At 42.2% G+C, this 26055-nt stretch overlaps 1 protein-coding gene across 1 annotated transcript in view; it reads left to right on the forward strand.

Annotated features, from left to right (window-relative positions):
- Positions 1–12134: 12134 nt before the first annotated feature.
- FGF14 (fibroblast growth factor 14) overlaps positions 12135–26055 on the forward strand; it is a 590191-nt gene continuing 576270 nt past the window's right edge. Inside the window, exon 1 of the mRNA XM_032881086.1 lies at positions 12135–13163. Within this exon, the coding sequence (XP_032736977.1) occupies positions 12956–13163 (208 nt within the window). The 5' untranslated portion in view covers positions 12135–12955. The remainder of the gene's footprint in view (positions 13164–26055) is intronic.

Below are 26055 nucleotides of genomic sequence, written 5' to 3' on the forward strand. Positions count from 1 at the left end.
TCAGCTTAGACTGATAGAGACTATGATTGATACTTAATAAGCCACATAGACACCTGCTGCTTAGTCATAGTTTGAAACCTAATCCCCAATGCGATGGCACTCGGAGGTGGGGTCTTTGGAAGGCAATTAGGTTGTAAGGACCGAGATCTCATGAGTGAGATCCATGCCCTTATAAAAGAGACTGGAGAGAGATCCCTTCCCCTTCTGGCATGTGAAGAGGGCCCTCACCAGACACTGAATTTGCCAGTGCCTTGATCTTGGACTTCCCAGCCTCTACAACTGTGAGAAATAAATTTCTGTTTATAGGCCGCCCAGTCTATGGTATTCTGTTATAGCAGCCTGAACAGACTGAGACAGTGCCCGTTCTTCCATTGGAGGGAAGCTGGCTGAGAAGCTTGGCTCTCAAGGAAGGCATATTCTTCAATGCTCTCTCAAGTTGTGACCAAGGATGGTAAAGAAAAAAAGGAGGCCCTCTGCTGAGTTGAATCAAAGGGTGTGGAAAGCAGTGGGCTGGGAGGTCCTCCTGGAGAGCACAGCACATCCCACCCCTGGCATTTGAGCTCCTCTTGGCATTTGCTCAGCGGGAGTTTAAATTTGCTAGTTCCTAGTGCCTTCTGTGTGTGTGTGTGTGTGTGTGTGTGTGTGTGTGTGTGTGTGTTTCTCAATTTCTCTCTCTTTTTTCCCCTCTTTAGGCAAAAGCATGTACACCAGTGTTATCCTTTCCCACTATCTTCTGGGAGTGTGAGAAGCAGATACTTTGTCTCCTTTAGTTCCTGAGTCTCCCTATCAAGAAAAGCCTCATCTCCCTATTCGGTAGAAACTATTGTGTGTCGCTCGGAGAGCCTGGCTTTGAGCAGTGATTGGATGGAACTTTTAAGTCTCCTCTGGCGAGGGTTGAGTATATCAGCCTGGAGAAAGGAGAGAAAGACAGATGTTTGGTGTTGGGCAGGGCAAACCTGAAACATTGTGTTCCTAATGACCAGTCTCTGGTTTCCCACCTTGTGGGAGGGTTATATTTCACTACACTGTCAAACGGTTGTGGTCAGAAGACAGTTGTGGTCAGAAGAATTGCAACAGGACCATGGAAGCACAAGTCATGTGTCTCGTTTCCAAAAGGAAGCTTCTAAAGCCAGTACATGCTTTTCCACACTCTTTCTTTTCCTGCCACAGTTACTGGAAATGTTCCAGATAGCAACAACCACGCCATACTAGGCAAGTTTTCAGGGTCAAGTACTGCATCGGGGATCTAATGTGCAGTGTCCTGTGCATCACTGCATCTTGTGAGAATGGGGAATGCTGTGGATTTTGGTCTGGATGGTGGGCCTGGCAGGTGGTACAGGGAGGCAGCAGCCATTAGGCATAATGAGGGAGAATAGAGAGGGGAGAGAAATAAAGATCTAAACAGAATCTTCCTGCCCACCTTCTAAAAGCCTAAATTCCAACACACACTTGAATCGTACGCTAAGAAAAACCACTAACAAAATCAACAGTCAGAATGTGAATTTAACCCACGTGACATTTACTTCATAGGATGATATGACAGAGACTTCAATGTGAGTATTCTTAAGATGCTTTAATAGAGAAATAAAAACACAGCTTACATCAAACACGCACAAGAAATCATAAGCCAAACACACAAAGTAAGAAAGGATCAATATTTTCCACATTAGAATTTCTAAGAAAAGAGAAGAAGAGAATGGCAAAGAGTAAATATTTGAAGAGTAAAGAATTTTGGAATTCAGGAAGAGCGTACACCACATAAAATAGCCTCAATAGAGATAAATCTACCCATAAACGCATCACAGAATAACTACAGATCATCAGAGAAAGAGAAAAATCTTAAGAGTGATCAGAGAGTGAAAATCAGCCATGTACCAGGTCCTATGGAAGTCTCAACACACCATATTCTCTAAACACATCACTTTTAAATGAGAATAATGATGAAAGGAAAATAGTACAGGAACCAAGGACAGAAAGATAATAAAAAAGAAATTTTAATAGATGAACAATTAAAAGACAGAGTTTATAGATTATTGGGATAAGTGAATAGCAGATAAATGAATACCTTGAAATAAAAGTGCACTTAATGATGTTTTCCCCGAAGAGTCTAGTTTTAAACATACAACTCTAACATTGCAGAGTGCAAAGGGTCAGTGAAGCATTTTGCTCATGACTTGCTGGTGAACTTGCTCATTTTCCATAATTCCAATGTGGACGAAGGTGGTGGAGAAGAGGTAAGAGAAATGGTGTGTTGGTCTTGGAAAAACTATTTAAACGCCAAACCTGATAGGATTTTACTCAGCCCCATTTTGTGGAAATGGTCCCAACCTGTTCCATATCCTTACATCCCTGAAGCCAGTGTTTTCAAAAACCCACAAAATCCGTTTCTGCAGGCAACACTGTGTCACTTAGTTACTTTTCAGAAGGATGTGATAAAAATGGTTAATTTAGGAAAAATCAAACTCAAATAGTTTTGTGTATGTGTGTGTTCATGCAAGTAACATGTTGGAGGGAGAGAGGGAGAGAGAAAGAACTAACGGAGCTGGTTGGAATTTTTTGTTTTTAAAGATTTTATTTATTTATTTGACAGAGCACAAGCAGGAGGAGCGAGCGAGAGAGAGAGAGAGAGAGAGAGAGAGAGAGAAGCAGGCTCTCCACTGAGCAGGGAGCCCGATGTAAGGCTCCATGCCAGGACCCTGGGATCATGACCTCAGTGGAAGGCAGACGCTAAATAACTGAGCCACCCAGGCCGCCGATGGTTGGAATTTTTAAACATTTATTGGTCAGTCTCACATAGACAAAGCTGAAATGTTTTAGGGGTGCAGATTTTCTCACAGACATAGAGGCTGGCCGAATTTCTGATGAATTGGCTGGTTAAATGCTGGAGATAAAATCGGTTGGCATGCATGATACAGATTGGCAAATATTTTGTAAATAAATATAACTATTAATCCTCAAATACATTAGATACAGACCAGCGGTCCAGTCAGCTTCTGATCGACTTCTATTCAATGCTGACTTTTGTATATTTTAGGTATATATTCTTCCTGTGCAGAAATGAACACATAACAAATTGGAGAGACGAGGTGCTTGAGAATAGATTCTGGTACAAAGACGTCAATAAAGCCAGTGATTGACGGGTTTTAAAGAACAACAAAATTCTTCAGAATATCATCAGGCTCATTATCGTCTGGGCTAACCAACTAAAGAAGGGTGGCAAATGAGCCAAGATCTAAATTTCAAACTTCCTACTGTATTCAAAACTTAACCATTCCTTCTGAATCTATCTTCTTTGATCAATCTATGTGCAACATTCTCTTCTTTAGAGAAGAGTCTCCTTGGTCTCATGGGAACTTCTCGTGGGTCTCCTTTGTCTTTGTATGTCCTAGGCAGGAAAGCCAAGAATCCAGAGCTCTGTGTGAATTGGGGGAAAAAAAAAAAAAAAAAAAACCACAACCCCCCACCCCCCGCCCCCGAAAAAATGCCTCTCTTTAAGGCAGACCATCAGAAAAAGCATACCTTCTGGGATGGCCAATTAGAAAAATGCACTATGCCTGGAAGACCAATGAGAAAAAGTCAGCCCCAGGGTGAACCAATGCGAAAAAGATGTAGGCTCTAGCTCGACCAATGGAATGCAGCTTGCATTTTAGTCCAGACACAACGCTTCCACATTGAGCTGCCCCTGAAGTTTCAATGTTCAAGAAATACATGGTCACGTTTCTCTGTAACTAGTGGTGTTTTTTTCCTACAGCATGGGAAATAAAACTAGAATATTGTTGATGGTGTGTTTTTTTTTCCCCATTTTATTTTTCTCTCAAATTCAAGCTGATATTTTGATGCCTGCTGGTGCTGCTGTTCATACTATAAACTAATAAAGATTGTGGAAGTATTATGTTTAGTGACCTAAGTTTGCTGTAACAGCATGTCACGTGCCTCTGCACCGGGCGTCAAGACTGCCACCTTCTGCTGCCTGAACACATCTGAAAATCTGATGTTAAAATATTGCCTTAATATCATACTCAGTTTACTAATGGAGCTTTAAAACAAACATATCCCAAAACTTGGAAATGGTTACGTAACATATGTGCTTATTTTACGAGACCAGTGCTCTAACCCCTGAGCTATGGAGCCAACGTATGTGCTTATTTTAAAAGTTAAAATAAAATTTAAAAATATCCTAATGTGTATTAGGGCTTGAGGAGTACCTGTTAATTGAAGAACAGTGGTTGATATAGAGATTAAAATATGATGTTTGTATATTTTTATTGCAATTTTATCCAAGTCATAAATTCCTGAAATAAAACCTAAACAACTGGCCTGGATATGCTTGATTAATTACTTGTGTATTGTTTATTGCCATGTTGATCTTAAAAAAACAAAGTTAATGCTAAGTAATAATTATCTTGAGCCATTATACATATGTGTATATATTCTATTATTTATGTTATTCAGACAAGTAATAAAGTATAAGTGCATTACTGTCCAGATGCCAAAAATACATTAAACCAAATTAATGTTCAGACACAGTATTTTAAACAGTTTTCACACCTGCATGGACAGCAATTCAATTATGTGCATTTAAATCTTCAATATTATAAATGTTCATGAAAATGTCTGTTGTGAACAAAGAAATGGGGTGTTTTTCTCATAGTGTAATCTTTAGAATCTACATTTTTGTGGAAATCACATGTTCGGGATAATTACACATCGAGATTATTAGTATGCTGTAGTAAGCAAGTTAAGTAGCTTCAATCTTTGACCTCTAGAAATTTATGGTCCAACAAACTTGTGCCATTTATTTTTTGGAGTGTAAATCATCTGAGTTGGCATTTTTCTTCATTTACTCTGCAATCTAAACATTAGTATATATGACACATTTTTTCAAGTTGTAATTTTTACATTGATTTTGGTAAACTGCTTTATAAAAGAAATATTTTAACTTAATGACAGGGAAATTGGGTTTAGAAGTAAGATAATCCCATGCATTTCTTCTAGAAGAATTGAAGTTGATTTTATGAATCTCTTTTCTGGGGGAAACATAAGAAATAAGCCCAACTAAGTCATATTCATTCAGTTCAAAGTGGTCTATGGAAGTCCATGTTTGGTAGGGAGCTCAGTAAATACTTTTAGGAAGAAATAATCTCTCTGTTCATATAGGTTATATTTTTAATGATGTGTAATAAAACATCCTGGATCAAAGTTCTTATTGTCATGCCAGGTATTTAGATATCAAATAAACTATTACAAACTCAATGAAAATTCTTTATCAACAGATACCAGTTACCTGTAATGGTTTGGAATGTAGGCAGAGAAAATACAGTGTCTCCATCCAGGATAAATCTGGAAAACTGAAGATATTTGTTGTATTCTGATTTCAAAGTGTCTTAATATGCGAATTGGGGATTTAGGACTGTTGGAAAAGCTAGGAATGAAACTCAAGTCTACTATCATGCATTATTTCAGCCTGACGCGCTGAAAGCAGAAACTAAAGAATTGACTGGGATGATTCTTAGGAGAGCTATGGTTCTTACGAGCCACCAAGAAACCACCATGAATCTTGCACTGCCTGTCAACTGCCTTCAGAGAATTGGCGTTTTCATTTCTGCTTCCAGGTCTCATTTTGAAGCCCTTTCATTGGAGAGAACTAACCTGGAGCCACACAGAAAAGGTACTTTCAGAAGGGGTTTCTGGCTTCTCCTGGCAAGCTTGGATTGTGGCATTGGCAGTGGCTGAGTTGACTGTAAGTAGTTCATCATGCAGAGGGATATATGTCCGCTTTTCAGGCATGTATTCCATAATGTTAATTCATATTCCCCACTTACACAAATTTTAGAAAATGAACTATTGTCCAGGATAAATAACATTCTGCATTTCTGAATATATAAGTCTCTTCCCAAATTGAGAAAGTTGAGTGGACAAATTTCTCCTGTAAATGAAAAGTGATATATCCAAAGTCGTCCTATTCAAGAGTTCTAGAGATAAGGAATAGGATCCTGTTTACCGAAGATGTAGTTTTCCTTGAGAACACTTCAGATCATAAACGGCGATGGTTTTCATCTGGAGCGTACTTTCCTAGAAGAAGACATAACAAAATTTTGGGTTAGTGGGGGAGAAAGAAGAGTGTAGTTTGAAGTCGTCTGTAAAGAAGTTGCCATTGCTTTGATTTGGTTTGAGTAAAGATATTTAATTCATACTGAAATTAAATCACACTAAAGAGGATTTAATGTTTTTAAGTAAGAAGCATCGTTGTAAGGGTCTAGAGACGTTGATATGACAGCACATTTGTAGAACCCTTCCAGTCATTTGTGGGCAATCCTGTTTGTATACTGTTAATTCCCATCTGCCTCAGGTGCAAAGAAGGGTCCCTAGACACTCAATGAGGCTGTATAAGAAATTGGGGCTTTACTGCCAGGCATACTTAACCTATATGGGCCGAGACACAGTTCCTTTAGATGAGAAATGAATCTTTGTGGCATTTTGCCAAGAGAAACTCATATTTCTGAGGACTCAGGGGAATTCACCTGCATTTGCCTGTGTCTCTTGGCAGATTCTTCACTGCTTTAGGATTATACTCTTTGAACATAATAGGAACAAAGATGGGGACTTTTCTCATATTATTTTCTCGTATTTGGGGGTTTTATGAGGTGATAATTAATCCTGCCTCTTTTTTTTTTTTCAATTTTATTTTTTATAAACATATATTTTTTTCCCCAGGGGTACAGGTCTGTGAATCTCCAGGTTTACACACTTCACAGCACTCACCATAGCACATACCCTCCCCAATGTCCATAACCCCACCCCCCCTCTCCCAACCCCCCTCCCCCCAGCAACCCTCAGTTTGTTTTGTGAGTTAATCCTGCCTCTTTTCTCCACTTCTGAGTTCAAATTCACTTGGGGAATGTGGCCACACAAGTTAGAAAGATAGTAATAGATATTAGTTTTATTACTGATGAGATTGTTTGGGGGAATGAAACTTAACCTCTCAACAATAATTGGTTTCACCAAATATTACCTCCCCATCTGGAAACTTCAATGAACACTCAAGGAAGAGTTTGCTTCTAGAGAGTAGGCACATTTGCCCAGAACCCTTGCTTTCTCTCTTAACTCTTATTGGTTTGAGTTTTTACAGAGGATGTTGTATAAGTAGTTTATTTGAGAGAAAATAGAGAAGATGAGTGGGGAATGGATATGGGGAAGGGGAGAGGGCCAATTATATGCCGATAAACCAGCCATCCCAGTGCGAGACTGTCTTGATCCCTTAGGGAAATTCTGGGAAAAGATGGAAAACACATGCCTCATCATTATCCCTCCAAGAGGTAAGGGAGCTGGCTGTTTTGTCATGGAGAAATTCTCCTAGGGAGTGTTCATTCCCAGGTTTTTCTGTGAGTACCTGGAGAGCAGGGCCTTCCATGGTTGAAGGAAAAAAATCCCTCAGGTACAGAGATGGAGATTCGGGAAGCTGGAAATCAACTAGCACACACCGATACGGCAGAATGAAAGCCATCTATATGGGGGCACTGACGACGTTTGCTCCAAGCCCCCTGAGGAGTACAGAGAAAGACCAGTCTTCAGCCCTGCTTCTAGAAGACAGGCTGTGGGCTCCAAGTCTGACCCAGTGTTTCCCACAGAGAAGGGCTGAAGGAGAGGAGTCTGAAAACTTTTTGCAGATAGATCTGAAGAACGAGAGAAGAAAGAGCTAAGCCACTCAAGTCATTCCTTCATTATTAAGAAACTGGGAGGAGGCAGAGAGAAGGACTGGAGTTGCCTTTCCAGGCTGTTCCCTCTAGGAGAGAGGAGCAGAGGTTTTGTAGGCCGTGAATCAATGTGGGTACATAGGGAGAGGGGGAAATGGTACTAATGAACGGTACAGTGATGCAGAATTTAGAATTACCCCTTAAAAAGTGATGATAATCCTTAACAGCAACAATAGAGAAGGAATAATGTGCAAACTTCAAAAGGCACCATGTTTTTGAAAAAGGCTTACAAGGTAAATATAGACATGGAGGTCCTCATGTACACACTGGTCGTCTTTTTTTCTTTCTGACCTACTCTTTCTTCCAATCCCTCTGCCCTCTGTCTTTCTTCTCCTTTCAGGGATCAAAGCTTTATTGTTATGGTCATAAGCTCCAAACTGTCATAGGTTATGTCTGATGGGCTGGGAGCAGGGCAGAGAAGGAGACAAAGGAAGTAAGATCTGACAATGGGATGTTTGCACTGGCGGTGAGGATAAGCAGGAGAGTTTATAAAAGGCAGCTAAGAGATCAGTAGCTGCTCTGGTGAATGGAAAGGAGAGTCACAGGCTGTGAATAAAGCAATAGGTTATAAGTGATGTACTTGGCGTTCTTTATCCTTTTAACATAAGTAACCCAAATATAAGTGTGTTGTTATTAATTGCAGACCAGTCCATAAGAGGGTAGAGAGAATAAACTGCTGTGATAAATTCACACAAAATACAGTGGCTCAAACAAAATAAAAGTTTCTTTCTCTGTCATCTAAAGTGCAGAGGTTAACTGGGCAGTCAAGGACAGGTTGGCTGCTCTGACCATTTCTTCTATCTCGGTACTTCAGTCCTGGGGTGTGTTCCTGTCTGGGCTGTCAAAGCTGCTCACACAATTCCTTTCAGCTAACAGAGAGGATAAAAGGGAAAAATGAAGACAAGTGATTTCCTTTGAAGAATGTGACCAGGAAGTCTTCTTCTGTTCACATCTCATTGGTCAGAATCCAGTCACATGACCACAACGTTGCTGTGATGGAGATGGGGAATTCTCTTCTCTACCTGGGTATCCATGTGCTTTCCCAAATTGTGGTGGGGACTGGGATTTTACCATTAAAAGAAAGAATGACATAGAAAAGTAACTCCTGGGAATAATTAGAAAAAAGCATGCTCAGACAGTTACGAAGACTTTTGATTCCTAATCTTATGAAAGTTCATGTTTTATATTAAAATAAAATGTATATTGTGTTCTGAAATTCTAGTCATTATACTTATCTTTAGGTTAGTTAACTATGATGTGCTGTAGATATGTTTAATTTTTAGATGACCTTGATAGTGAATAATGGCTTTATTTTATCTCAGCGTAAAGAAAAACAGTCTTTTCTGTCTATATATACTACAAATTTTACCACTATTTCTTATAGTTATGATGAAGCTTTCCTCATTTTAGCTTTACTTACATGTGTTCTAAAGCTTGCATTTTTTTCCCAATAGTTCTATTTTTTTTCATCTAATAGTGATTTGTAGCATGGCAAAACATAAGTAACAGTACTGATAGTCTTCCAAAACATGGTCTTAAATAATGGTCTGGACTCAGGTCTCTGTAAGTATCTTCAGATCATCCCTAAGCTGGCAGCCCCCAGAAACCTATGTTGATTCTTGGACTACTTGTGGTCTTCTTTATTATGTAGCTGTAGAGCTGGTTTAATTTTATGGGTTAGCCTGCAAAATGGAGTCCTATAAGAAAACTTTCATGGGAGGGGGGCGGGGGTCAATGCTCAAAAAATAATGGTTGAATAATTGAATTGGGTGCCTCAGAGGTCATCAGAAGTTGCAAGTCCTTTGGAACCAGGGTTAGGCCATCTTTTCCAGACAAAAACATTTGGTATTTTTTGTTTGTTTGTTTAATAATATTAATAATAGCCTATGTAACATAAGTATATAATGTATCAATAAATATAGAAAGGAACTATAGAAATCTCATACATTGTACTAAAAGATTTATTTTTCATTTAAATGGCATAAAAAGATGAGACGCAACTAACACAGTGCCTGGCATAATAGATTCTCAGTAAATAGTAGTCACAGTTAATGACCTTTTATGTTGTTCCTTAGGTGATAGGACAAAGATGCAATAAATTTTCCATCAACATATAGGAAAACAAACCACAGCTTTCTGGCAGTAAATCTTTTTTTGAGGAGGGATCAAATTCATGGTTATAATGTAAAGAAGAGGGTCCAATTTGGAAATGCAAGAAGAACCAGTATGAGAAGTGTTCTTTCTACACAAACTTAGCGTGTAAAAATTTTTAATAATTAAAGAATATCTCCCCAGATTTTACTCTACTTGTGAAATACCTCAGGGAACTCAGCAAACTTTTATAGAACCTTAGAGCTATGTGAACTCAGAAGAACTTGATGGGAGAATATTTTTGACTCAACTGTTTCTCTGGCCTCCATCCATATTGGGATATTCTAGAACCAGGAGAGGACACCAGAATGTTATAGAAGCAGCATACGGTATTCATCCCCGATTGATTAAAATAAAAAAATGCTTTCTTAATTTTTGGCAATGCTATCCCATTTTTCCCCTTTCAAAAAGGAATTCTGTTCTTCATTTTTTTTTTTTTCAGACTGCTTGTCCTAAGTCACTTGGCATTAAATTTTTAGACTCTTTGTATTCTCTTTTTCTTTACTTCCCAAACTTTATTTAGACTGCCATCAATCTCGGTAGTTTCCTTGGGCTTTATGACATGACTCTTGGCACACTGAGGGCATCACTATTTAACTTTCCAGTTTCATATCATTAATAGAATTTATTCATTTTAGATTCTTTTTCTATCTTATCTAAAATTGACTAATGTTTCCCAAAAGGGTTTTGGGTATTGGATACAAATTTTGACGTCTCATCTCAAAAAAAACTCATCTAAAAAAACTCTCAGTGGGAAAGTTATTACCTTTTTATTTTTTGATAACTGCTAATAAAAGTGTTAATTTTTTAAAAATCAATTTCTTGACTCAATCCTCAACAACAAATCAACAGCTCTTTGTTTATAAGATAGTTTGAGATCTCATGCAGTAGAGGCATTTTGAGATTTTATTTTATTTATTTTTTGGAATTAAAATGGAGCTTCAAAGAACATATTTTTTGTTTTTTAAAATATTTAATTAATTTATTTGAGAGAGAGAGAGAAATAAGCAGGGGGAGAAGGAGAGGCAGACTCCCCACTGAGCATGGAGCCTGATGTGGGGCTTGATCCCAGGACCCTGAGATCATGACCTGAGCCAAAGGCAGTTGCTTAGCTGACTGAGCCACCCACACACCCCTAAGAATTTATTTTTAAATTAGTTAAAAATCCTATATCAGTTTTCCATAAAATGGAAATAAATTGGCATAACTTTAATCCATTTACTTAATAAGAGTGAGAGAGGTCAATTTTACTTTTCTGAAATGCTCAGGTCACAAATGTGTTGAAATGCTAACATTTGTTAATTTGAGAACCATGAGTACGCTGGAGTTTGTGATATTATTCTTTGTAATAGTTGCTATATCTTATACATTGTATTTTTCCCCAAATAAGACAAAATCTTTAGTTCTGTCTTAAATCTTTTGATTTCCTGAGGAAGAAGGAAGCTGGGTTGAATCCTGGGGAAGCAGAAATTTTGCCTGTTTGGTTAGGTTAGATGGTGGTGGGGGGTGACACGGTTGTATGTTAGTGTAGATGAGAAGGGAATGAAGGTGAATTTAATGCTAGCTCAATAATGGGCACAGAAACAAGCAATGAATTAGGGTGTAGTCTAAGCAGAGTGTTTTCTGTTCAAAAAAATTGAGGATAATGGATTGTCTGTCTAAAAAAGGTGTCAACTTTTCTCATAGGACCCTCTCCACCAAAATACAGTTTGCCACCTAGATTTTAGTGGTTATCTTTTTAAAAGGCTGTTTCTGTAAGTACATATTTGTCCTATGCCTAATCTTACATTTTTCAAACAGCATTTTAAGTAGAATTCAAATAATAAGAACTAAAGAAACTTGAGTTTTCCTTCATGTTTTAGAGGCTTTCTATGCTGTTTTTTGCTAATGTAAGTGAGGTGGAACTCATTTGGGCTGTGAGGGGTGGTCATAAAGTACTGTTCCTCTTCAGTCCCCTTCCCTCTCACATATTTTCTAAGGCTTACTAATTATAATTGTTCATTTTCCTTTTCAAAATCCACTTTTCACTCTTGTTAGGTGGCTCCAGGAGCAAGCAGCCCGCCGACTCATTCTGGGCAGAGGAGGGAGAGGGTCCAGGGCTGGGGCTGGGGCTGGGTGCGGGTGGTGGGGGACTTCCAGGGGGAAAGTAGCGGAGAGACTGCAGTGACACTGCCCTCCCCGGGCGGGTTGAAGCATCTCACTGGTGACGGGTCTGAAAGCACGTGGCTACGTCATGGAAAGCCAGTCTTTTCAATGCAAACTTCAACTCCTCCTCCTCCTCCCTCTAATGCCTGTAACTCACATCCGAGGCTGGGCGAGGAATCCGGAGGGGAGATTTTCCTCATGCTCGCCGTTGTTGGAAACTGGGAGAGTGACGGGAAGGAGGAAGGGGATCTGTGGCGCTCTCTACCTACTACCAGCCTGACAAGGGGAGGGGGCACCTGGATTTGCATCTTTTCTTCGTGGTGATTGAGAACTGCAGGTTCAATCCGATCCCACTGAGCACTGGCGATTGATTATAAAAAAAAAAAAAATCGACACTGGGAGAAGGGAGGCTCTGTCTTCGGCGGTTAGACTCGATTTCGGAGGTGGTATTGGTGTGTGTGTGTGTGCTGGTGGTTTTTTTTTTTTTTCCCTTTTTTTTTCTTTCTTTCTTTCTTTTTCCTTTTTTTTTTTTTTTTTCCTTCTCTCCTAGGGGCTACACAATGGCAGTCTTCTCTCAGTGAGATGAATCCTGCTTTGCCTTCTGCAGACCCACCCATCCTCATAGCGATCAAGTAAAAGGCTATGGTTTTCTCTTTGGGGATCTTTTGTGCATTACTGCTCTCTCTGATTAGTTCTGGTCTCTGTTGGGATTTCTTTGCTTTTTTGTTTGGCTTCATGCTGAAAAAGGATTTTTTTCCCAACCCTTTGGTAATAATCCAGTGGTGATCGAGGGGGATAAATCATTCACCCTGGCCGAAAAAAAACAATCACTGAGAAGTCTCAAAGAAATATACCACGTGAGGGGAAAAAACTGGGAGAAGATCCGGAATATTATCGTTTTTCCTATGGTAAAACCGGTGCCCCTCTTCAGGAGAACTGATTTCAAATTATTATTATGCAACCACAAGGATCTCTTCTTTCTCAGGGTGTCTAAGCTGCTGGATTGCTTTTCGCCCAAATCAATGTGGTTTCTTTGGAACATTTTCAGCAAAGGAACGCATATGCTGCAGTGTCTTTGTGGCAAGAGTCTTAAGAAAAACAAGAACCCAACTGGTAAGCAAAACATGCATCATGTTATGTTTTTCCTCATAATAACCTGTCTGTTGCTCATTGAGCTATATCTGCAGTTCTGCTATGCAGGAAGGCAGGGGAAACAGAAAAGGAACCAGGACAGTGTTGCATATAGAGGTGTTGATGGATAAACAGGTAACAGCTGGATCGGTGTCTCTGAGCCAGAAAACCATTATCAGCATCTCTTGGCTGTGACACAATCCATCACTAGGAGGGAGGAGGAAACTTTTTTTTTTTTTTTAATGTATTTGGTTACCTATGTTTGGTGGAATATTGAAGGGCTGTGGCTTAAGGTTTTGCCCGAGGCAGTTGAAGGTTCGGTAGTTGCCAGGAAAAAGAACCGCGAGCTCTCCTTACTTCTGCAGCAGGTTCAGGGACGTAGCTAGGTGCCGAGGACCTGCTCTAGACTTTCTGATTAGCTTGCACAATATTCGTCACCCCATCACCTTTACCAAAGTAAAAGAGGCCCTCTCCCTCTCGGCCCCGCTCCTCCGTCAGCCCCCGCCTCCCTCCCCCGTCTAGCTCTCCGGGCACGAGTATTAACTCATTCCCCCGTCTGCCTCCGACACCTCCTGCCAGTGGGAATACTTGAGCTGGGCTTATGCCTGGGGGGAACCCCAGACGGAGAAGACAAGCCCAGCCCCTCCAGTATATGCAATTTTACACCCCCCCCCCCGAAAACAGTGTCAAAACCCTGCGCCCGAGTCCCGCGGGTGGGACGAGCCGGGTCGTGGGTCCCAGCTTCAGGCTCCGGTCATCATGCGCCCCTATTCCAAAGGCTCCAACCGGGAAACTTGCAGTGCATTACATAAGAAATGCAAATGCAGGTGATTCGGGGAGTCGAGTCCCGGGGGTTCACTTCCCGGTATCCCAATCTGAGGCGTTTGGGGGTGGCGGCGAAGCTGTGGGCGAGCAACTGGGGGAGGCCAGTCCGGAGGGCTGCGTGGTGGCGGCGGCGCGCCGACGAGGAGGCTGGCGAAGCCAGTCTGGGAGTCGCGCGCGCGGGCAGCGGGGGTGTGTGGCGTCCCGGGGTTCAGTTCAGGCTGGGGAGGGCTCGGGGGCCGGGTGTTTGTCTGGGGCTGCGAAGGGGGCGGGGGCGGGGCCCCGGGCGTCCCGCAGTGGCCGCCCGGCGCTGGAGGCTCCTGACGCCGGCACTGCGGTGTAGTAGATCATGGCTCCCCGCGGCCGCCCTGACACCCGGAGCTCCGCTGGCACCCCGAGCCCCAGCGGCCAGGCAGCAAGTGGCTGCTGTCTCCCTGCCTCGGAACACTTCAAACGCAGCGTAGCTGGGGCGGCTCGCTCCGAGGGGGGGGGATGCCGTCTGCGGGTGCCCGGAGCGAGAGGGGGGAGGAGGAGGAGGGGGAGGACGTGAAGGAAGGGGAGGAGGAGGAGTGGGTGGGCGGAGATGGAGGTGGTGGGTGTGGAGGCTGAGCACCCCGGGAGGCCCCCACTGCTGCAGGAGCAGGGGAACTGCGAGTTGTTAGACGGTCCAAAGGGCAGATGCTCGCTTGCGGGCGGGGGACGCCTGGGCAGTTGCCCCACCTGGGACGTCTGGGGAGCTGTGGAGGCTCGGGGAGAGTCTCTGGCTGCCCGCGGGCGCCGTGCTGCAGTGGGCCCCGTGCCCTGCCCTGGAATTCTCATTCCTGTGCTGTAGCTCTACCCCTTTCTCGCCGTCCGCCTCTGTTCCCTCCTCGGCCTCCTCCGCCGCCTCCTTCCCTTCTCACCCTCCTCCTCCAGTCCCCGTCCTTTTACCCTTCTCGCTCTCAACTTCTCAGCATTTAGTAACTCTGAACTGCTACCCCCCATCCTGAGCATTGCCCAAGGAGAAAGTGATGTTGTCACCTTACCGCTCGCATTCCTAATTTCAACTGTGCGGAGTACCCCAACCCCGCACTGAGCCCAACACTTGCTGACGTTCCGGTGATAGCTAGAGCCGCACCACCACTGTCTCACGAGTTAATGTGAAGACCCTTTTTGCAAGACTTAGCAAAGTGGGACAAGCCAAAGGCTGCTCTTGGGAGGGAGGATTTGTGCTTTCAGGCAGTAAAAATAGTGGGTTTTGAAGGCTTCTCGTGTCCTGTAGATTTAGCCCCCTTCTGAGAAAGGAATACTGTAAAAGCATCCTTTTTTTTTTTTTTTTTTTTTTCCTTTTCTTTTCCTTTTAAGACTTGGTCATTTGTTTAGGAACCTTGAAGTCAGTCCCTCTATAGTACTGGAGAATGGGAAAGAATTCTCAGAAGGCTAAGTTTCCTTACTGGCCTTTATCTTTTTTTTCCCCCCTTTTCTTTCTTTCTTCTTTTCTTTTTCTTTTTCTTTTTCTTCTCCTTCTCCTTCTCCTTCTCCTCCTTCTTCTTCTTCTTTTTGTAAGCAGTTTTACTGGAAAGAGTAATTTTCCCCCTGTACACGGGCAAGATATTTTTATTACACCTCCCCCACTCCACCTACTTTGATCTCTCTGGAATAAAGTAGATTTTTTTCCCCCTTTCAAGGCATTTTGGAAGGTGTCAAATGACAAATTATTTTTAGGGTAATTTATTTTGCAGCTTATGAATGCTAAAGTACTTGGGTGTGAATTGATGGGTTAATTCAAAGTATGTCTGACAACATCCCCAACTATTCTAATGGGATGGTGGAGTCTTAGATTGCCAGAAGTTAGAATTCTAACCTGGAAATGGGAGTGTTCTGTGAATTATTTTAAAAAATGTGACATTAATGTGTCATATCTCATCTTCTAAAAGTTTTGCTTTTTGAACTCAAATCAAATCCATGCTTAGCCATTCCCTTTCGGGATTGTAGTTGGTACATTCCAATCTCCTTCTGCTATTAACATGAAGCCTAAAATTGTTTGCAGGTTTTTGATCCCAAGATAGCAGTATAACTAAGAAGTTAATTGGGTAATTAAAATAAAACAAAGACTAAAATCTTCTTAACCATTAAAACCAGAAAGAACAGATTGACTACTACCTATTATGTTATCTTAAATCTAAAATGAAGACAATTAACTGGTTTCTAACTAAGAAGCTTGGCAGAATACCTCCAAGTCCCAGTAGCAGGATCATGAATTTAGTGTGAAGACTTCTTAGATTACTAATTCTTCTCAATCTTTGCGAGTTATAGAATAAATTGCTGATTATTCCCAATTTTTAAGTTGTCAACAACTATGGGCAGTTTGATCAAGGCTCCTGAGAGGACTTTGAGAGCATTGCTATATAGTTATGTTGATAATATAGATACTATATTATTTATAAGTAGATAATAGAGTCATGAACTTAAGGACAGAGTTATTTATCTACCCAAAAGTTATTAGCACTCAATAAATGGTATTGCTTTAAGAATTTTTTGTAGTTATAGTTATGTAAAATTTAACTGGAAAAGAACATGAAGAATAACTCACACAGTATATGCTTTTTAAAGTAAATTGCAATAGCTGAGAAATCCTGCTTATATGCATATAAATCCTGCATATAAATCTACCATCTTCATAGAAATGTCCAGTATCTCACAATACAACTCTTAGCAGAGAACACATGCATGCTTAAATGTCCTACTTTCCCCTATTTTCCTGGTAGAGTAGTAGCTGTATGTTTAGAATAAAAGTTACCTGCCTTAGCTTTCACTTATGAATTATGCAAGGTGATGGTATTATAGGCAAATCATTAAGTAGGAATGCTAAGTCCAAGGCTCTTATTTAGGCTGGAGGAGGGCTTGGTATGTTCCTTTAAACCAGCAATGATAGTTTGGACTCACCGATGTGTATCACAGGCCAGTTTGATACTAATATAGGTCACTACACTTTGAGTGACAGCTGCTAAGAAATGTGGTTGGAAAAAAAAATTCCATGATAAAGGGAAACACTAAGGTCATGTCATGGATATCTCCTCAGACACATCATCTACAACAAGCAGAGGAAGCCACAGAGCCTCGGAATATATGGAACCATTGAACCACACTCACAAGACCCCCAAATTTTCTTGGCTGATAGGGTTTTGAAAGCACAGAATTTAAGATAAGTTATAATCAAAGATAATTTTATTGAGCAGTAGGTGTGGCAGGGAGGGTGCAAAGCAGAAGTCCTAAACCTAGTTCAACAGAGCACATTTAAAAAATCCCACCAACTCATGGCCCAGAGGGTCTCCTTTTATGAACTCAGTCTTTCTTTCCACCATATAACTTGGAGATGAAACAAGCAGGGCTTGGTAGAACTCAATGTCACTTTCTATTTCCTACTTTTTTTGTGTCTCTCAGTTCTGCTTTTGCCTTTCCCTGAAGCTGTTTTAGGTGCCCCAAACATCTGGTATGCCTCTGTTCCTCATTTAAATATATGTTATTCTTTTAAAACCCCTTGCTTTACATGTAGAGCTGTCATGACATTTTAGAAGTGGGAAAATAGGGAGAGATGGAAGAAAAAAGGAAGTAAGCGTTTTTTACTCCTTCCCTTTCTCAGCCTGCCAACTCATCCTGGGTTCCTGTAGAGCTGGGTGAGACACACATGGGCCATAACTTCTGCATATCTAAACACTGAGCTTGTATCCAATGGAGACATCAGATTCAGACTACATGGCTGGAACACCTAACAGGTGTGAGGTTCTCCTCCTTCTGACATGTTGCCTTTGGAGTGGGATTCCATGTAATCAGAGCTGGCCTTGGACCCCATCCAGGAGGCTTTAGTTACTGAAGTAGCAAAATGAATGGCACTTCATGAACCAAAAGAAGGCATTTTACATAGGTTTCCCAGTATTGACTTGTTGGGAGAGTGGATTTTTCTTTTTTGAAATTATATCCAAGTTAACAAGTGTGAAATCCAATGCATGATAATTTCAACTTGGTTTTAACAATGAGGATGACTTTGGCTGTACCCATATCCAGCCTATTCTCATATTAGACAGCATCTAAAACTGAAAATATTTGTTCAAATAATGCATTGCTTTCAGAAGGCGCTAAAGGTAATTCTATACTATATTTAACATTTCCCACGTGAATCCATTTCTTTAAAAATGTTCAAACCCAGTTTTCCATGTTTTAGCAACACAAACATTGGGGACTTTTGTGGTGTTTTTATACATATGGCAACAAGGACAACAATCAAAGTTTTCACTCCTTGGTACATTTTGGCATCATAACTCACTCAATTGAGTCATAAGCCTCCTATAAATACCATGTAGATGTCTCAAAATGGAAGCATTTATTCAAAATAGTTTCTTATGCCTTAAGGCGAGATGGTTGGAATTTAACAGTACATATGAAGCTCCTCTATTAAGATTTCCTCCCCTCTATTAAGTTTTAAACCAGACAGTGCGTTGTAGTATCTATATTCTTTTTTTGTTTTTAAGATTTTTATGTATTTATTTGACAGAGAACACACAAGCAGTGGGAGCAGCAGGCAGAGGAAGAGAGAAAAGCAGGTTCCCTGCTGAGTAGGGAGCCCACTGTGGGACTGGATCCCAGGGCCCTGGGATCATGACCTGAGCAGAAGGCAGATGCTTAACCGTCTGAGCCACCCAGGCATCCCATAGAGTCTATATTCTTAATAAAACCTTTGAGCTTCACCTTAGGATCACCTCCAAGAGGGACTGTAGGTCAAGGAAATACTACTGACACTTTTACCTTCGCACTGTCGTAATCTCTGCTTTTTAAGGATTCAGTTTGTTTGTCACAGACCAGGTTGAGTTGTCAGAGCTGAACCTGAGCACTGAAGAACAGGGAATTTTCCAAGGGAGACGTCTCGGTTCCTCCATATGCCTCTAGAGATGCACTGTTTTTGGTCTCCTGCTTTTTAAGGGCTGAGCATTGTCCCTGATGTTTTCGCTGTGTATTTCTCTAGTTGCTACAAGCTAACTTTCTGCTTTGGTCAGAATGTAAAAGGTAGGATGACAAAAGGGAAGGTGAAAGAAGAAATTCTTAAGGTCTTGCAAGGCAAAAGGGAGGCATAATGCAGACATGTTTTACAGGGAAACTGAAGCTTTTGTTTATCTAAGCTATTAAAGCTATCTAAGAAAGTCACCCAGCAACTGTTGGGCACTATTGCTTTTATCATTGTTCCCTGACAAAAACTTAAGTTATGATACATAGCAAGTTTTCAGGACACTTTTATTAAGTGAATTAATCGGGAAAGTAGGATTCTTTGTGAAAGTTAACTGTGGGAATGTAACTGCAAGTATAAATTACAGTTGCTTAAGTTCACTTAATGCTTACAGCTTTCCAACAATGCCAACCAAGAATTTGGTTTCTTTATGATAAAACAGAGAGGGAAAGTTGTTGGTGGACTCCTAGTTCTTCTTCCGGCCATGATAAAGCAAACCTGTTTGCTGACATTCCCTAGGCCCACATTTTATAATACCCTCTTTCGAAATCTCAAAACTTGAGGTCTCACTCAAAGATACAAACTCAAAGGCCAATCGCAGGCTCCCCTTCTGGCACTCTCGGCTTGAATAGCGAACGCATCGTAGGTTCCCTCTGCCCCCTTCCTTATCTTTTCTCATCTTAAATTTGCTTCTCCTTTAAAGGAAGACATTTCACCACAGTCGACTGAATTGTCCCTCTTTTCTTTACTGAGCTTCCTTATCTGAAGGTGGTAACTGGGACTCTCCTTTGGGGCTTATTTTTGCTCTCGAGGGGGCAGCACCCAAACAGCCTCTAGTTCAGATGCTTTGAAAGGAGGTACCCCCCTCCCTTAGTATTTTATTCTTTTCAGTTTTAAAGCCGTCATCTTCCAACTCGGTAGCTCCTTGGACATCCCACAACCACATCTATTTCGCTTCTCCCTTGTGGAGCCGCTGTCAAAGGTGGAGGGCGCTGGGGCGCCGGGGCCTCGGGCTGGGGGCGCGGAGAGCGCGCCAGGGACAAGGTCTGGCACAAGGCACGAATGCAGGCGGGGCCCCAGCGGTCCAGAGCCGCGTGCGTGCCACAATCGTCTGCGAACCGCGAGCCGGCCACTCTGCGGCTCGGATCTGCTTCCAGGAGTCGAGCCCCTCAAGGTGTCCCGGCGAAGTCGCTTCGGAGTCGGCCTGATCGAGTCCGCAGACAGGAGGCACGGAGGCCAAGCACCGTCTTCCTCCGCGTGTGACGCGCGGACCTCGCCTCTGGGATCCGCCACCACGCGCTCCTCGCCTAGGAGCGCTGGGCGCTCCGCAACGCAATGCGGCGGAAGCGGCCCGTCCGAGCCGCCGTAGCGCGGGAAGCTTCTTCCGTTGTCACAGAGATGACCTCTGACCCCGGGCCGTCTCTGGGGACCGGCGGCCGGTGTATCCGTTGCTATGGAAACCGGGACGGCCCGAAGCCCGTGCTGGGGCTACCCGGCGCGCAGGCAGGGCCCGGGTCCTGAGATGGCGCGTTTGTGGGTTACTCGGCCGCGGTCCACGCAGGGGCGCCCCCGAACACCCGCTGGAGGGGAGCGGAAACAGTTCGGTCCTGGCCCACAGGTGGGCGCCCCCACCCGCCGCGCCTCAACGCGCCGCTGGGCGCAGAGGCGCAGGGACTGGGCTGGAAGAAAGAGCTGACCTGCGGGGCAACGCGCCCCAGCACAGGACTGGCAGAAGATGAGCCCCGTGGGGCTCTCCGCTTCCCCACTAGCTACTGGAAGAGCCGGGGCTGCCTCCTGAAGTTCTCTGGGCCTCAGTTTCCTCAGCCGCAATATTAGAACAATCTCAGGTCAGCCTCAGCCCTCTTGTTCTAGCTTCTGTAACCCTCCGCCCCGTCCGGGCTTTAAGGGAGCTCTTCCCTCTTCCGGGTATCTGTCCTGGACTAGGCTGCGTATACTTACGTTGTATTCTAGAATCAGAGACTATGAGAGGCCGAGGGCCACTGCAGGGATCATGCCTGACCTGACCCTCTTGGAGGTGTGGCCACTCTTCACGGTGGCGGAGAAGACTGGTCCAAGAGCAGGCTTTGAATTGTAGACACACACCATCTTTGAACCTGCGAAGAAGAAACGCATTGTATTTTACTGGTGACACTATCAAGAGCTCTTCGTGCGTTTTGCAGAGTTGTGTGGTTGGTGCAGAAACAGACGGCGTTCTGTCCTAACCATTATAGTCTCCGGATGCCTTTTCCTACAGCCTCCATATATGTTGGGGGGAGGAGCCTCTCTATACCAGCTTCTGTCCCCTTTAGATTACTGGGGGGAATTGCAGGCGTTTTGAATCTTAAAACGTCACTGTAAATTTAGAAATTGAAAAAAAACCCAAAAAACAAAAAACAAACCTATTTTGAGGATACAGTAATGCAAAACTCACTAGTTTATAAAAGAACAGCTGGATCCAGATTGATGGAATAAATTAAGGCAACCTGTTCAGATGGCTTTTCACTTTTTAAAGATTTTTCATTGGCCTAGTTTCCAAATAGCTTCCCCCACTTTTCTTTCTTTTCTTCCTTCTGGAGAATTACCTCCCTGAAGTTTGCTTTTCGAAGAAGAGAGGTCCTTCAGTTCCTAGAGAAGCTGGGTAGAACATTTACATCTCAAAGGCACAAGGAAAGAATGCAAGCTTCTCCCATGAGGAGGATTTGTTTCCTAAATCCAAGATTTTACAATACCTACAAGCTTTTAACGAGTAGCAGGGAGGTTTGGGGATTGATAAAAATGATGTATGGGTTTTAAATTGCTTCTAGGGGTGCATTTCTGTTATTGTAAAGACTTCACAATTTATAATTTATAAGACAAGGACCGTTCTTAATTCCTCAAAGAATTGGGTTGCATTTTTTGGTTGGGTTTTGCAATTTAAGGTTGGGTTTTCAATTTAAAGTGGGGCTGCAACTTTAAAGGGCTGACCACCCATCCAACTATGTTATCTTCTATTTGCTTCTTTAGGTCAGGGAGAAGATCTTTACCTAAGATGGAAACCAAAAGATTCCTGTGTTCTAGATTTAGAGCTATGTGTCTTTGAAACAGTTTTCTTTCCATCTGGGTACATAGTTTCATTTAGCTTAAGGGAGAAGGCCTAAAAAATACGTTTTCACGAGGTTCTGATTGTCAGCCTCCAATATCAGCAAACTTCTAACCATAGAGCTACTTAAAAAAGTCCTTTTGAATATCTTGTCAGGTTTTAGCCAGGACAAACAGTAAATATTCCTGGTGGTATTGAACAATCTTTTAGATGCAAGAGGCATCCCCAAAGAAGGTGCAAAAGATACTGCTCTCCCAAGATCTAGAGCCACTCCCAAAGATAGCCAAAATTAAGACTTACACAATCCTCTTGAGAGCTGGCAACAGTCTCTAGGACACTAGCCACCAATGGAGTGCAACCTCCACTTCTGTCTGGCTGTATTTCGAGGGTCCCCAACCTGTTGGCTCCCAAGTGGACATAAAATGAGACAAATAAGAAGACAATAATTGCCCTTGGGAGACAAAGCATCAATATCCAATGCATCTTGAAAAGGAAGGGATAACATGAAATTTTACCTTCCTCTCTTGACCAGGCATTACAGACAGAGATCCAGGAGAGCTGATTCTGGTAAGAATTTTCACCCTTTACTGGCTTTTGTCAGTTTTTCCCAATCCCTTCTCCAGGCTCCAGAGTGAGTGGGTTTTGAAGTAGAGAGTGAAGCTGAGGTATCTACCAGAATTTGACAAAGCTTTTAAATTAATTTTATTTTAGTTTCCCCTTGGCTGTATAAGCGAATACTGGTAGTGGTTTTCTGGAGAATCCCTTAGTGTCCTGTCAACCCTGAAAGGGGCCCATGTGGGGGCACTGTTTTGGTGGCAGATACAGGGATCTCTGGATATAGGCCATTATAGTCTGGACATCGGCAGACTTCTGTTTATGGTCATGTAGTATATTAGAGTGGAAAGTCAGTGCAGATAGAGGATTAGTGAGTACTGAGGTCAAGGAAGATCAAAGAAGGGAATAGTAGAAGTCATTTCATTCTCATAGTCTTTTATTTTCGGTACTTCTTGTGTCCTTAATTTTTTATTAGCCTTTCTTTCCATAAAGGTTTTTTGGACTTTTGAAGTCTTTCAAAGGCTTCTGCATGCCAGTTAAAATAGGTAACCCATTCTGTTTGATTTGGGAATACTTACTTTCAGGCTCACTTTTTAAATGAATGATTTTGTCTAATTGGAATGTTCCCCATAAAGGCCATTTTAAATCTAGGTTGTCTTGCTTAGATTTGGCCATTTTTGTAGATACCTACAACTTTGGGGACTACAGTCCTCAGTCATAAATGTTTTTGCTGAAATATGTCACACTTAATTCTTTGGAACTTGAGGATCCCATTTCTTCAGTGAAGCGTTGGGTCTCTCAGAGCCAAATTTATACCTAAGAGGGATATGCCATTGGGTTGGGGATTTTGTGGTGTTTTACAGTGTGCCTTGGTACACAGAAGTTTTCTTGGGGTTGGCAGGTGGCTTAGCGTCAATCTAACTCATTCTCTGATCAACTTACTCTAGCACTCGAGTCTTCCAGTTAGGTGCCAAACACTTTAAGAGCTTTTAGGTGTTTGGCCCATGCCCACCAGTTCTGTGACTTAGGCTTATGAGATCCCCATTAGCAATACAATAGATCTATTATTCCTTTCATAAGAAAATGTCTTTATAGCAGTGGATTTCCTAATGGCTTTTAATAATCCAACTTGTACTTAGATTTTGATGTGCCGTTGGTTGGAAAAGTCTGAATTTCTTGTCTTAGTTAATTTTCCCAAGTTTCCTAGCAGTTTGTGCTTTGGACTTACTTTGAAGCTTTGTGAATCCTGTCCCCCCACTGGCTGCCATCTTGCTTTCTTTAGATTGAGGGATAACTGTTATTTTCCCTTTAAATAACCCATCATAATTCAAGCAGATTTACTATTGTTGGCTGCCCGCACAGTTCCTGAGACTGTAAGAACACCCCCAGAGGAGCTTACCTTGTACATGGGTTTGGCCACAAACCTCACTGTGAAAAACCTGGAGTCCCTCACACCCCAGTTTTCCATCTGGAAGGGCTAAGATAAACAAACTTGAGGAGCTCAGAATGCAAAATAAGTAGAGCTTGATCAGAGAGAAGCTTACCAGAGCAGCCAGAGAGGTAGCAAGTAAAATGGCTCTCTGGGTACCTTCCACCTGCTTCTAGAAGCTGTCCCTAGAATCTTTAGCAGCTGTCTTCAGGTCCCATTTCATTGCCCAAACTGGCAATTTGCAAAACTAAAACAATTTACTAATCAGTTTGATGTCCTTTCTTCAAGGGAAAACAGTCCTTGATTGGGGAAGTACAGTGCTGGCAAGTAGTTGGAACATCCTTTTCAAGGAATTTTGGGCAAGTGTGAGTTTTAAAAAGCATTAGAAGAGGCAACCCGAAAACAAGCATGATTGGCTAGGAGGTTAGGGATTCCCTCATAAAGACTGCAAATCCCATTTTCTAGCGTAAGGTAAGCTAGCTAAAGCCTAGTTGGGGGACTGTGATTTGTATATGTTAGATTTCCTTGACTGGGCAAGGTCACTGGGCCTGTCTCCATTCTGTGGGTCCCGATATATAAATTAACTGTGTCAGTAGTCAAGAACAGGTCGTGTGCTTTGTGGCATGGTCAGATTTACTTTTGAGACAAGTGCTGTGGTGGAGAGGGGGCTTAAAATAGCTTTGAGTGGGGCAAGACTGAAGGTAGAAAGTCCACAAAGGCAGCAACTGAAGTAGAAGTGGTAGGTCCAGACAGGAGCTGGAGAGGAAGTGCAGTCCTTCTATCTCAGTGGCCAATTTGAATTTGCGAAGAAGGAGAGGGGAGAGTCTAGAATGTTTTGACCACAGGTTTTTGATTTGGACAACTCTCGTGGATCCTGATCTGCTGGCCATTGGCCAATAACACGTCTCCATCTCCATGGGGTAAAAACTCCACTACCCTGGGGTAAAAACTTGGCTCTCTTCAGACTGTTCATATCAAAGAGCTGTGGTAGCGATAAATAGCAAGTAGAAAACTGACGAATTTCTCTTTTTAGATCAAAACTTAAGTAAGCAGTTCTAGGAGAGTTGCTCTAGGATAAAGAGTTCATTTTCTTCACTTCACACCTGGAAGTCCTCAGGGACAGAAAAAATGCTTTACAAGGAAGAAAAGTTAAAAGTTTTTTTTTTTTTATGATTATATATATAGGTCTTTGTCAAAAGTACATGTTTTTGTACACAATACTTTGTTCAGTTGAGGAGTCCACGAGTGCAATTAAAAGCCAAGTTTTCCAATTGACTATTCAAGTCTGGCAAGAAAAGGAAGTGTGAACTTTACTGAATTTACATATGTAAGTGTGCGCACCTGCTTTTTAGATAGAACTGAATGTAGTTGTAATTAAAATGCTCTCCCCTCCCCCGCCCATAACATTTTGTTGTCTGCACAATTACAGTGAATCACTGAAGTGCGTGGTAACCTCTTCTGTAATGCTGCCTCTTAGATAAAGCGTCGTTTGGGAGGGATTGAAATCTCTTTTCTCTTCACTTCCTGTGTGGAGCGCAGGGTACACTACTGTTGTACTTAAAAAGGAAGAAATGTGAAAAAAAAAAAGGCTTAGAGATTAAAACAGTTTGTTGTTGTTGTTTTTAATTTAAATTTAAATTTAATTTAAATTTAAATTTAATTTTTTTATTTTTTATAAACATATAATATATTTTTATCCCCAGGGGCACAGGTCTGTGAATCGCCAGGTTTACACACTTCACAGCACTCACCATAGCACATACCCTCCCCAATGTCCACAACCCAACCACCCTCTCCCAAACCCCCTCCCCCAGCAGCCCTCAGTTTGTTTTGGGAGATTAAGAGTCACTTATGGTTTGTCTCCCTCCCAATCCCATCTTGTTGTTGTTGTTTTTTATAGCCAACTATTTCAAGGCTGAAACTCATCTTTGGTTGTGTTACTGTTGTACCCCAGATATTGTAATTCTTCGTCAAAGAAAGGATCCGTTTGCCTGGAGGCCTGAGTCCATTC

Source organism: Lontra canadensis, unplaced genomic scaffold, assembly GCF_010015895.1.
Source record: "Lontra canadensis isolate GAN:19392208 unplaced genomic scaffold, GSC_riverotter_1.0 scaffold73, whole genome shotgun sequence".
Lineage (NCBI taxonomy): Eukaryota > Metazoa > Chordata > Mammalia > Carnivora > Mustelidae > Lontra > Lontra canadensis.